Below are 14902 nucleotides of genomic sequence, written 5' to 3'. Positions count from 1 at the left end.
TTGTTATAACCTTTTCGATATATAGTTTAAGTTAATTTATTGTAATACTTTACTTTCGGTGATAACTGTAAGATTCAGATTTCATCAATGTATAATTTATGTTTTTTGATGGCGAGAAGCCATATTTGATTAATACATTAATTAATGTTGTCTAATTACTATTGTATTTTCGATTAGTAAATTTGATCATTCTATGTGTAATCATTTTTCCTTAAAATATTTTGTTAAAAGTTTATTTATCGTCTGTATTCTGACAGGCAAGAACTGTATTTGTTCAAAATATTGATTTGATTTATGTTCTTCTGTTTTTTCGGTTAAAATTGTTTTCAAACTACGTGTAATCAAACTGTCTTCAATTGTACATACTGTAAATATTGCAATTACTGTCTGTATCTGATGGCCAGGAGCCATATCTGTATGTTTCATTTGATTCTTAATAAAACAGGCTGGGCGCCCATGAAACTTTCCCTTTTCATCCCCTTTCCTATCTCGCTTTACTCTTTCCCCTTCGCCTCTTCCCTTAACTACCTTTCCTCTACTCTTCTTCACACTCGGGCAATACCAATGAGTAGTCCCGAGTTTTCATCCCCTTTATGAAAATGATATTATATATATATATTATATAATTAGAAACAAGATTATTGATGTGTGAAAAGCATAAATGATTATAATGATTTTGTCAATATCTGTAACTTTCAAATAAAACATGTTTGATTAGTTTTTAAACTTACATCTTGAACTTTATTCTTTTCTAATCTTGTGAAATTTGTTAATAATCATGCTATCACAGAGTATGAAAAATACATATATTGTAGAATAACACTATATGATTTTTTATATGAATTTTATAATAACTATTAAGATGTCAAAAAATGAAAGGAAGTGTGTTACAGTATATGAATACTCAACACTAATTGCTAATTATACAGGTGTTCCATAGACTTGTATGGAAGTAGTATGTAAATGTTTGGGTGTGTTTGTTTATAGAACTTTTATTGATCTTTGTTTATTCTTTTGCAGGTAAAGCATGGTATAAGGTGCAATAAATTCAAATTATTTTGATGGTAATCATCTCAGAATCAGCAATAAGTTGCCAAAGAGTTAAATGGGCTACACCCAGACTGCTTTATGATTGATGCTCAAGTGTAGAATAAATACAGCCTGTTAAACTCTGGCAACTCCTCATTGACTGTGTATCCCTATCAAAATAACTTGAATTTATTTCTCCTTACTCAGAGCCATGCTTTACCTGTAAAAGAATAAACAAAGATTAACATACAGGATGTCCCAAAATGATTACCTGAATTTCAGAATGTTATTGCTTTATATGATATCATTGATTTCAGTTTTCCTTGGCAAGTGTGTTTGTGCACTCTTGAAGTTTTGGTGGCTGTGGATTCCGGTTCCCAATTCTCCTGCTAGGTGTGCTATCCCATTGTCTCTAAGATCACCCACCTGTCATTACCTCATTCAGTTTTTTTTCCTTTGGGGATATGTTAAGGGCAGGGTTTATACAACATCTGTGCCAGATATGCTCACTTTGCATGAATGCATCATATGAGCAGTTGAAGTCACTCTCCAAATGTTGCAAAATGTATGGCAGGAGGTAGGATATTCATTGGACATTTTGTGTCACTGGAGGTGTCCATACTCAGTGCATAAAGTAATAACTGAAAAGTTTATCATTGTACATATTGATGAGTTACACAACCATAACTTCAAAACTTATTAATAATATTAAGGAATTTTTAAAAAATAAATGGTATTCACCCAGCCATAAACTTACTCAGATGCTATCCAACCATGGTGCTTTTCACTCTTACTTGAGTAGATTCAAATACCCTCACGACCCTAATTGTACTGTTTGTGGTACACCGGATGGCAATTTGCACTACATAATAGACTGTCCAATGATGGAATTGGAAAGATTTTCTCTCAAGATTATCCTGGAGGCACACGATGTGAACTGGCCTCCTCAAAATCTGGACTGCATTTTTGAGCATAAGGACTCATACTATGCCTTCATTCACCTAACTGACATGTACTTCAGAAGAACCACAGTCCCTTTCTACTGATGGACGTCTCTTCTTTATTTTGTAATCCAATCCTAAATTTGTACATATGTGTTTTCTTGTTCAGGTGCAGGTAGCACCTTTGCATGCCTCGAACTGTGGTATGCCTGTTGTATATTCCAATTGTTTATTTTATTTTATTCCTCATTACATTGTATTTTCAACCTTATTTCTGATCCCACCCGGTTATGTTTCACGGCACTGGGATGTACTATGTATATTTTTATTTTAATAAATAACTGAACTGAACTGAACTGTACATATTGATGTGCAAGTTCTGGCATCTGTAACTTTTTTCCTTAAAAGTTATAAGCAGTTGAAATAAGGGTATTCATTATAGAACATCCAGTAACTTCTATTATTCCAGACTAATGGACATGTCAGGGTGTATAATATAAAATGTTTATGATGACATGATTTGACAATTTTTTATAGTTCAGTGTAAGAAAAGTGCTATTTTTGTTATTGTAGAATATTTGTATTTAAAGAAGAAGGGATGCAATCATTTTCAAAATAGTGAACACAGATTACAGTGGGATCTGGTTAACTCAAATTGGGATAATTAAAAGTCATGTTAACTCTGAAAGTCATTTTCTTTCCCCAGTTATTCAGCATAGGGATATACATGTTAAATTAAACTGATTAACTCAAATGGAGTTTTGATACAGTATTCTCATAAACAACAGAATTTTAATTTAAATAAAATAATTAGTGTTCATCTATCGAATAAACTAATCAGAAACTTTCTATAAAGAGCTGGAAACATCTATGACTAAAAATAAACATTATGTCATGTGACAGACAACAGGTGGAGGTGGTGGTTTCCAGACAGTGTGTGTGACCTAGATACTGTAACTGCCATTCAAATCTGCTTTTTTTCCAAGTTTTGTTTTTGATTGCTAATGGATTTTTCTGACCACATAATAAATAAACAAATTTTTAATAATTTAAATTAATATTAAAAAATGATTAAAGTCTGATTTTATGTAGAAATTTTAACCTTGTGACAAATTTTTAAAAAATAACAGTCACAAAGAGTGGTATGTTTGTGATAAAAAACAAAAAAAAAACAATTCTAGGCATAAAATATTGCAATTAAAAAAATCCTTACAAAACACTTAGGGAGTGAATAGATCAACTATTTGGGAAAGCATTTCTCAGTAGCTTATTTAACCATTTAGTTCAACATTTTTGAGTTTCTGGACAACACCAAGAGGTTTACATTGATGCAATGATTCTACATAATAAGACTCACAGAAATATTGTGTATATATTTTATTATGGATCAATGTACAAAATTTTGATTTTTGTCTAACCTCTATAACTTGAAAGTTTTTAAGATAAACGACTTCCAACAACCTAACACTGCGTTGAATAATAACAATCCACGAAAACCTTTTTTTACGAGTGTTATGTCCGTCGAAATTCCACAAGTACTTTCGACCTCTACCGAGGTCTGCTTCAGGTGGTGACTGGTCATGTTTCGTCCCGACCGTAACGATGTTGCCAACGATGTAAATAAATAAATGTGCGCGTCGGGTTTCACCCCTCCGACTGTCCCTGTTCGAATTCCTCGAACAAATACTTCCACGCCTGTGTGAGCGTTTCCCCATCCTTGTAGTTGATGCCGTTGCCCCCCCCCTGATAGCTTTATGAATCTCCCAGGCCTCCAGGTGACGGATGTGGTCCGCACGGAATGCTTGTCTGATAAGTCTGGTGTTCTTAGACCAGACTTATAGTGCCAACTTGGTATAAGGTGCTGCATAGCAATGGATGGGTAATATGCAAGCAGTGTTGCCAAATCTGATGATTTGTAGTCAGAGTTGGTAATATCTCAAGCCAGTTGATGATTTTGTAACTCTTTTCTCAATCTGGCAATTTTTCTTTACTGTCATAAATTTATTCAATGTATGTTTAAATTTTTTCCTAAAAATGGCTGAAGTAGTTCTAGGCAAACTGGAAATTATAATTTCTAGGACCCAGATCTGAAAGATGCCTTTAAATTGGTTTATAAACTTTTATTTCTTTATGTTTGAATTTAAATGATTAGTGAACAAAGTGAAAATTTTCTCAATTAATGAGCTTTCCTTTATTACCAACATCTATAGTATCATATAGAAGTGAGTATCAGATTGGATCAGTAGAAAAATTATCAACATCAGATCATGTCCACAGAATTCAGTATTGTATCATCTCTAATAAAAATGATAGTTTATTTAATATAAATGAATATAGTGTTGAATTAATAGAATGTTCATTACATTAAATTGATGAAAATTCAGCCAAAATTTTCATCAATTTACGACGTTCAGTGCCGCTTTCTTAAAGGCCTAGAAGTTTGGCAATGGTGTTTGGGATGTCAAGCATGGTTCCACTGACTATCCAAACACCATTGTCAAAATTCTAGGCTTATAGGAAAGCGGTGCTGAACGTCCAACATACACGTTTTTGCGTTAAAAACGTCGGCCACAATCTCTCTATTAATTTAACAAATTGAACATCTATTATAATTGTATAAAATATTTTAACATCATATATTTAAATATACTTAATATTTAAATTTTATAACTATTTCTGTTTAGATTTTGAGACCAAGAGAAAAGAAATTAGGTTTAGGTACAGCATATATTCATGGAATGAAACATGCAAAGGGAAATTTTATCATAATAATGGATGCTGATTTGTCTCACCATGTAAGATAAGTCATTCTTTATAGTTATCATAATATTATTTAGTCATAAAGGTTTTAAAATCATTTTAAATGAAGATCTATATGTTAAAAATTTTGGTATAATATACAGTAAAACCTGTGTAAGCTGAAATGATACCAAATATTTTTTTTTTTGGTTTGGCAGATTTCTGTTTTGAACAGATTTTGTTATTTTTTCTTCTTTTGTTTTTTTTTTTTATCTTTAAACTACAAGATAAATTTTACACAGTTATATTTATTTTTATAGTAAAATCATTTTTGCTAACATAAAAAAGTCTTATTAGGTTGAATTCCAATTACTCCAAAGTGATTCCAATTAAAGATGGGCGTATTTGAATGGAAGAATTGAGAACTACTCATTTGCAAAACATTCTCATTGTTTCCAAGAACTTGTGTTCAGTATTGAAATAGTTCTCAGCTGTAATTCTTATGAACTCAGACAACAGGAAACAAAGTTACCAGTGGCCAAAGTGGTTCTGTTCCCTGAACACTGGGAGTTCGGTCATGGGTTTGCACCTTGCCTGGATGGGCTGGCCACTTGAAGTTTTCAGGTTTTCTCCACATCTGTAACACCTGAATAGGGACCAGTTATTCTTAAAAAGACCTTTCAGAAGGCGTTCCCCCTAGGCAGATTGCCCAAGTGTTACATTGCTGTAAATAACTAAACAAACAAAACAAACAGCAAACAAGTCAATTCAAGTATAAAAAACTAGTGTCTTGCTCTGCTGTCAGAAATTCTAATTGAATTACAGTAATGCAAAAATAGTTATTCTTTGATCTGACTTCTCAAGAAATTTTAATACTCTGATTTACTTCATCTTGATCAATTTTCTAATTATCAACATGTTAAATTAACTTATTTTTGAATAGTTGATACTAGTTAGTTACTAACCACATACAAGATAAGTTGGCAGCATTACATTACCTTATTCACATTATTTTCATGAATCACATTATATGTACTGTATCTCTTATCTCTAACCAGATTCATTTATATCTATTTACTAATTATAATAGCCTGATAATAATTTGACAATCCATTTGGAGACAAATTACATTCGTTGCTTGTTCTCTAGAACTCAATTCTCAGAAACTCATTTGATTCTTGAAAATTCTCAATTTTTAAAAGTATTTAATAATATTCCTGGTTAATTCTAACAAAGACTAATATTAACAAAAACATTGTGTTTGTATGTCACTTAAGCTTTGTTTCTCCTACAAGGTTCAAAATAATTCTCAGAATACAGTTTGTCATGCTCTATGCTGACTATTATACTTGGAGACTATTTTAATTTATATGTCTACAAATGGAATCATGATTTTCCTTTGTACCGAGGTTAAGTTACATTCTTCATACACAAAATTCTCTTCTGTTTCTGTGTTGGACAGGTTTTCAGCTTATAGTAAAATTTAACATAGAAAATTGCTATATTGCAGATAATTTTTTCCATTTTTAGGCAGGTTTCCATTTCATGAAGGACAGGTTTTACTGTATTTATGTTTTTATTTAATGACAAACAACTTCCCAGGCCTCCAGGTGACGGATGTGGTCCGCACGGAACACGTGTCTGATAACTTTGGTGTTCCGGAAGTCCGCCCTTATTTCCGGGTCGGTGACATAGGTGGATAAGGCAGTGGTGTGTCTTTTATGCTTAATATCAGCTTGGTGTTCGCGTATACGTTTCTGTGTTGATCGGATGGTGGAGCCGATGTAAACTAAGTCTCTATTGAACCTGTCGTCCCGTATGGGAACGGAGTAAACACCTGGGGCCCTGGTGAGATCGATTGCGTCCTTCGCGTTGCGCAGCAAGTCGTAAAGCGTGCCGGTTCTTAAGTACGCGATTTTGGTGCGGCTGTTGCTAGCGATCTCCCTATATAGGGGGTCTAAATGCCGGTTGAAGCGGACGACCGCNTCATGCAGAATATCTGATTTTTAGGAACAGATTACTGACATTAAGTGAGGCTAACTGTACAATCTATATATATAAAAATGAATGTATGTCTGTGTGTCTGTCTGTCCTTCATGCATTACTACACCGTTTATCCGATTGCCGTGAAACTATGAGAAGTACTGATAAATTGCTTTATATTTTAGATGTATATATATATAAATGAATGTATGTCTTTCTGTCTGTCTGTCCGTCTGTCCTTCATGCATTACTACACCATTTATCTGATTGCCATGAAACTTTGGGAAGTTTTTTAATACACTCCCGCGAAGGTTTCTGGCATATTACATTTATCCTATGATAGATGGTGTGTGTGTATACGAGCATTTCATTGTGAGCATTTCAGCACGGTTAGGAGTTGAAACTTGAAATTTGGTATACAGTTAAGCTGGATGCACACATGTGGCGTGGCAAGGAAAAGCATGTCACAAACGCATCTTCGCCGCGCGGCGGCAATCCGCTTACATTTCGGCGCATGCGTTCAGTATTCAAGATGGCTAATGATACCGATATTGTCACTATCCACATGTTTACAAATTTTGTTTTGTACAGCTTGTTTTATTTAGTTAGACGATTTTGTCGAAGATTTTGGGTTAGAGATATTTTCTTGGATTGATAAAGAACTGGTATACAAAATATGCTTATTCCTTGATAAAGAATACTATTTCGAGTATGATTCGGTTTTGTTCTTTGAATTAAATTATATATGATTATTTGTGTACAATTTGTGTTAAATTTATTATCCTTTCCTCTTTATTCTGATATTAGTTATCTCGGTTAACTGTGTCAAACTTTCCGCCATTAAAACACCATGTGATTGTATTTTCTCACGTGACTACCAGACAAACTGTTATTGGCTGATAGAAATGCGTCTTGGCGGCAGTTGCCGCAAAAGAGAAAATTCAACCAACTTTTGCGGCACGAGAAAAGCAGCACAAAATCAACTTCTGCGGCAAGAAAAGGTGACATCATCCTGCTGCTTTTCCTTGCTGTGCTGCATGTGTGCATCCGGCTTTAGGGTACGTCACAAGAACTAACCAGGGATTTTTTTGAAATCCCCCTCTGGGGAAAGTGACAAGATTAAGGCTTCAACAATGGAAGTGTTAAGAGAAAGCAACATGCAAGATTTACAGGCGCAGATGCGGTTTTTTGCATTAAATCAAACATAATTTTAGACCCATCTAAAAATTTTCTAATTAGTCTGGAAACAGGGGAACCTAATTCTTGCATTCGCTATCGTAACTTTTTGCCCAAGCAACACCGGGCTTATATGCTAGTAAATATATAACTTAAAGTTTTTTAAATTCATATTTTTATTATCTTTTTACGTAAAAAGTTTTATAACTTTAATTTGTGGAGATTAATGAAGAACAGTTTCATTTGTGGTCTTTTTGACAGAATACTGATATCACCTGAGTTGACTCCTCAGGAATGTTTAGTTTTCATATATGTAGAACAAATTTAGGAAGTGTCATATGGGTTTGAGATAATAAATGTTTCTTTCATTTTAAATTTTTCAAGAGATGTTATTTTAATTTTGATTATCATTTCATGTACAAGATTTATTATGTGATGAATACATAACAAATTTTTGCAACAAGAAACATCATTTTGTAGTAACTATTGGGATGTTCAGAAAGTAATTTCGTTTTTTTCCGTGGAAAAAACACACTATTTTTATAATAAATAAATATTTTATTGAATTATATATCGACCATTTTGGTCAAATAACTGTTGTCATTGTTTCTGGTAGTAGCATGATTTCACATTCATAAAAGTTTTGATCGTTGCTTACAAAAAACTGATCCAAGTGATTTTTGACATTGTCATTTCAAGTAAATGTCTTACAGTTAAAAAAAATTTGTATAGACTGGTACAAGTAATAATCTGAGTGTGCTCGANTAATAAATAAATATTTTATTGAATTATTTATCAACCATTTTGGTCAAATACCTGTTGTCATGATTTCACATTCATAAAAGTTTTGATCATTGCTTACAAAAAACTGATCCAAGTGACTTTTGACATTGTCATTTCAAGTAAATGTCTTACAGTTAAAAAAATTTGTATAGACAGGAACAAGTAATAATCTGAGTGTGCTCGATCTGGTGAATATGGTTGGTGTGATAGCATGTCCCATCTAAGTTATAACAGTTTCTGACGAGTTACCAAACTTTGTGAAATTTGACATTATCGTGGTAAAATACTACACCTGTTTTGTTGTCATCAGGCTAAGTTTTTCGAATTGTGTTCGAAAAACTTAGCCTGATGATGGCCAATAGAGTTGGCTGAAAACGTTAGCTTTTCATTAAAAGTTTTTCTCAGCAAATTAAGGTGTTTTTGATTTTAGCATTCTTACCTTTTCTGTAATAAAAGAGCAAAATATGTCGAAAATGCTGCTTTTGATCTTCCATATTTGATGGAACACAAAAAATAAACAATTGCACAAAATCAAACAAAATTTTTTACAAATAAGCCTTAAAATGCTAGCTGTCAAAATATATAATGATAATATGGTTTAGAATGAAAATGGTGGGAAAAGTACGACTAATATGTCTAGTGGTAAAAAAAATGAAATTACTTTCCAAACAACCTAATATAATAGAGAGAGAATGTTTCAAGTTACAGCAAATCTTCTAGTGATTTTTTTATGTTGTAGGATTTTGAATTAAAGTTGTATAGTAGTATGGAGGGCAAAGTTTTTGATTAGAGTTCAGCTGTTTCTTGGAAAAATCCTCCTTTGATTTGTCAATTCAGTCTTTGTGATTAAACCATTTTAGCATTTGTATGTGTCAAAACCGTATCTTCTTTTTATTGTTTGGTTCAATGTCATGACTGGGTGAATTCATAGACACTTGGCTTATTATATATAGATAGGGAATATATCAATATTTCAAGTCATTTGGGACCTAATGGAGACCCAAACTTTGTTGTGACATTTTTAATATCTTAATTTTGAATTCTTACATTTACTAGTCTGTTGAGTTTTTTTGTTCTAATTAAGTAATTAATTTGTTTTCTATAGATATATTTAGTGATTTAAAATTGATTTATTCATTAGTTTTGGAATCCTCGTGTTTTTTTATATCATGGGTAACAAGAAAATTTATTAATTTTTTCGTCCGATGGTTCTTTTAATCTAAATATATAAAATTGCTTGTCCTGACTGACTGACTGACTGAATGACTCACTGATTCATCATTGCCCAGAGCAAACCGCTTAACCTAAAAAGGTGAAATTTGGTAGACAGTTAGAATATGTCATGGAAATGCACACTAAGAAGGGATTTTTCGAAATTCCTCCGCGGGGGGGAGAGGGAGAGGATTAAGGCTTAACCAGAAGAACGGCTTCTATTGTGCTATTTTAGATGTGATTGTTTGTTTTTATCTGCATTTTAGTAGGGTATGCCATGCATTTTAGTAGGGTATGCCACACTAAGAAGGGATTTTTTGAAATTCCCTTCGGGGGAGAAGGAGAGGATTTAGTCTTCATCGAGTACTTAGGTGTATTAAATTAATAACATTTCAGACATTGTTATAAATATTTTATCTGTTTCGATTTTAAAAATGTTTGAAGCATTTTAAATTTGAATTTGTTATTGCATATTGGTTTGATTATAAAACGATTGTAAACATTTCAGAAAACTGATCAAATTGAAAATAGTTTGTTTGATTCTTGGCAATTCTCATCATTCTCAGTGGTAGGTGTTATATAACAATTACTATGGTTGTTGAAATACTGAATATAAATGGGGTTTGCTTGCAAAATTTTCGCNAAAACGATTGTAAACATTTCAGAAAACTGATCAAATTGAAAATAGTTTGTTTGATTCTTGGCAATTCTCATCATTCTCAGTGGTAGGTGTTATATAACAATTACTATGGTTGTTGAAATACTGAATATAAATGGGGTTTGCTTGCAAAATTTTCGCAGGCAAAGTCGCAGATAACAGCTAGTTTAATTAATATTTTGAGACAAAGTTTGCCCAAACAGAGACCACCATTTATTAGGTCTTGTGTTTCAGACAATACAATCTTGGCAACTGACCTTCCTTTTTAGGCTACTAGCTGCCAAAATGCTAAAAAGTACTTTTAAAAAACACAAAAATTTCCAATTAAAAAATATAAAATTTTTCTAGAATAGGAACTGGTGATATGAGAAAATTTATGTTAGTTTTCTTATAAGTAAATAATTACAAATTTGTTAAACTAAACTAAAATGGTGTTTTTGTTGTTTCCAATGAGAATTTTAATATCAATCAAATATTATTAAACATTAATTATTATTATAGAGGAAAACTAATAATTTGAAAAATCTAAAAATTTTTAATTTTTTAAAGAATTTAAAGTACAACGATATTACCTTTAGAGGACAAATTCAATTTTTTAATTTGCACAAATAAACAATTTATTTCTAAAATTTCTTTATAATTTAAAAGAATTAAATATTATGAAATGTAATAAGGACTATTAAATATTATAAAATATATAATAATACAATTCAGTTGATGTTACAAAATGATTCATCAGATTGCTTACTTCTTTTATTAAAGTTAATTTAATAATTAATTATAAAGCAGTTTGGCTAGAGGAAGAAGCTATCATCTCATAAATATAATTAGAACTAAATTAATTTTTAATATATATTTTCAATATTTTGGAAGAAAAGATTGGTTCAAAGCAGAACTCAAAACCTGCAGCTCCTGCTTATTGTGTAAATGAATTTCCAATTACATTCTCCGGACCTAAATATTAATAAAAATATAAGAAAAATTTAAAACAAAAGACACTTTTCCTTCCTCACTAATGTATGCATTTCATTAATTTTTGGGCCAAGCGGTCTTTGTTTGCTGAACACTGGGAGTTTGGTCGTGGGTTTGCACCTTGTTCAGATGGGCTGGCCACATGGAGTTTTCTGGGTTTTCTCCATATCTGTAACGCCTAAATAGGTGCCAGCTTCCCTTAAAAAGACCTCCTAGAAGGCATCTCCCCTAGGCAGATCACCCAAATGTTGTATTGCTATAACTAAACAAACAAACAAAACTTTCCCTTAAAATAAATTTTTTTTTCTTTTTTTTTTTTTATGTATTTCTTTCATTAGACATGATAAAATTTTGTTTTATAATATAATACTAATTACTATTATTTTTCAAAATATATAGTCTCTCTATTAGATACATTGGCATTTCTTTTAATCTTTTTTAAAATATTAGTTTGATTTCATTTATCTGCTATACTTCTGTTTAATGCTACCTCTATCAATGCTGTTGTATTTCTAAGAGATCTTATATTTACTTTAAATATAAAACATCTTTTTGATAAACATGAAACAGAACACTTTTTTTTTTTTTAATTTTAATATTGTGGATAACCTTTGTTATTCTATAAGTTTATTATTTTTAAATAGTTTTATTTTTGTATTTGCATTATATTAATCTGTTGCTTTAATACTTTTCTTGTAATTCTGGTTGTTTGTTTTTCACAACTGATTTAATTTTTAGGTTTTGGTAGATTGAATCACATAAGATTTTTTTGTAGTCTTTATTAGGAACCTTTGCTTTTTAGTTAAATTCTTTATAAAATTTAGTTTTTTTCAAGTCTATACATTTACAGTAAATAAAAGCCTTACATTGAAGACAACTTGTACACATCAAGTTTTGAAAAATTGGAAGAATATATAAAATGAAATTGAGTTTAGTATAAAAATAGCAAAGTATTTAAAAATGAGAAAATTATAGCTCCAGACTCATTGTTTTAGTTTAAAACTTGAGCACTAAACATTTTATATATAATTNCTTTCATTAGACATGATAAAATTTTGTTTTATAATATAATACTAATTACTATTATTTTTCAAAATATATAGTCTCTCTATTAGATACATTGGCATTTCTTTTAATCTTTTTTAAAATATTAGTTTGATTTCATTTATCTGCTATACTTCTGTTTAATGCTACCTCTATCAATGCTGTTGTATTTCTAAGAGATCTTATATTTACTTTAAATATAAAACATCTTTTTGATAAACATGAAACAGAACACTTTTTTTTTTTTTAATTTTAATATTGTGGATAACCTTTGTTATTCTATAAGTTTATTATTTTTAAATAGTTTTATTTTTGTATTTGCATTATATTAATCTGTTGCTTTAATACTTTTCTTGTAATTCTGGTTGTTTGTTTTTCACAACTGATTTAATTTTTAGGTTTTGGTAGATTGAATCACATAAGATTTTTTTGTAGTCTTTATTAGGAACCTTTGCTTTTTAGTTAAATTCTTTATAAAATTTAGTTTTTTTCAAGTCTATACATTTACAGTAAATAAAAGCCTTACATTGAAGACAACTTGTACACATCAAGTTTTGAAAAATTGGAAGAATATATAAAATGAAATTGAGTTTAGTATAAAAATAGCAAAGTATTTAAAAATGAGAAAATTATAGCTCCAGACTCATTGTTTTAGTTTAAAACTTGAGCACTAAACATTTTATATATAATTTTAGATCATTCAAAATTTTTATCATTTTTAACATTCATAATTTTATTTAAAGATTATTTTTTCAATTGTCAACAATCTTTCAATATATCACCAAAATATGTTGCATATTATGACTTTTTTTTTCCTTCTATATATAATTATAGAAAATATTTATGCTGTGAACTTATGAAATCTTTCTCTAGTAAAGTTTTTTTTTTTTTTTTAAATAAAGAAAATGATTTTATACAAGTGATTTGGAAATAGAAACAGCTCTAAAATTTATAATTCATAAGCAAAAAATTCAATTTGAACAGTTTTGTTTCTTGTAAGATACTTATATATTATACTAATTATGAAAGATTCAAAAAAGTTTTGGTAGTAATAGTTTAATAATTTTAGTTTTGTTGCTAAATTGTAATTTTATCCAGTCCTAGAGAGAGTAAATTTTCAAAGTTAAATATTATATTAATATTAAATGTAGTTCAGTTTTATTAATTTTTTTAATTTTATAAGAAATACTAAAAATATATAAATTTTTTTATTCTTCAGAAAACAACAAAAAAATAATTATGATATAATTTCTGGTACTCGTTACATTGGAAGTGGAGGAGTTTATGGCTGGGATTTGAAAAGAAAAATAATAAGGTATTTTCACAAAATTATATAAATTTATAATCTTAATTTATACTTGTTAACTTTTTAATTACAATTTATGATTAAATTAAACTTATGATGAAAGTATTGCTGCTGTTTAACAAATTATGTATTTTTTACATTGAATGATATTATAAATAATTGTTTATTTTATGTGACAGACTTAGTCAGTTCTCTGTAGACAAATTGCTCTTTTATACATATTATAATACCTGCTAAATTTCTGTTTTTATGCTAAATCTTCAAAACAAAAATATTTGGTTATTGTTCAATAATAGTTTCTGCCAGTTTTGGCTTTATAACAGCAAAATTATTGCTAAAAATTAATTTTTATTGTTTATTGTTGGCTTAATCTGTGGTTTTAATGTTTTAAATAATGTTTTATGCATTGTAACTTATTCACTGTAAAAAAAGAAAAGTTTCTTGTCTTAATAAGAGCTTTTATGATTTTTCTTTTTAGTTCGTCAAGAACTTCCTGTATAATATAGAATCCTATTGCTTGATATTTATACATATTTTTAGGATTGCATTATGTCTGATAGTCAGAAACTGCCTATATTTGAATATATAAAGTCATTCTTTCAACAAACTTTATGTAAATTTAAATTTATGATGACAAAAAGAAGAGAGATAAGGTAAATAGATAGAAGTAATGAATAAAGGAGACTTTAAAGATGAGTATTGGACAGAGAGAGAAGAAAAAAATTTTTTCAAAGAATAGCTTTTGATAAGTAGTTTATGTAAAAAAAATCTAAAAACAAACTAAGATTTCAAGAATGATTTCTGAAAAAATTTATTTTTAAGTTGGAAATGAAGTTCCTTATAAAACTGTAGCAATTCTCGAGAGCCAGAAGTTTGCCATAACATCCAACATTTAAATTTTTATTGAATACATAACATTAAATTCCAGATATATATATATATTTAACAAGCTAAAAAATGAAATGATAGGCTGACAGCCTCTTATTCTTTTTGATCTATGACAATTTAAATTGGTATTAATATATAATCATTAAGATACAGTAAGATCCACTTAATGTG

General features: G+C 29.9%; 1 protein-coding gene across 1 annotated transcript in view; it reads left to right on the top strand.

Moving 5' to 3' along the window:
* LOC111631855 (dolichol-phosphate mannosyltransferase subunit 1-like) overlaps positions 1-14902 on the top strand; it is a 45617-nt gene that overhangs the window by 10943 nt on the left and 19772 nt on the right. Inside the window, 3 exon segments of the mRNA XM_023376185.1 lie at positions 4655-4774; positions 10725-10741; positions 13757-13852. Coding sequence (XP_023231953.1) covers positions 4655-4774; positions 10725-10741; positions 13757-13852 — 233 coding nt within the window.

The sequence above is a fragment of the Centruroides sculpturatus genome, unplaced genomic scaffold (assembly GCF_000671375.1).
Source record: "Centruroides sculpturatus isolate CEXI.00-Female unplaced genomic scaffold, Cexi_2.0 scaffold695, whole genome shotgun sequence".
In the NCBI taxonomy this organism is placed as follows: domain Eukaryota; kingdom Metazoa; phylum Arthropoda; class Arachnida; order Scorpiones; family Buthidae; genus Centruroides; species Centruroides sculpturatus.
The sequence above is the reverse complement of the archived record's forward strand: the minus strand, read 5'-3'. Positions and strand labels throughout refer to the sequence as shown.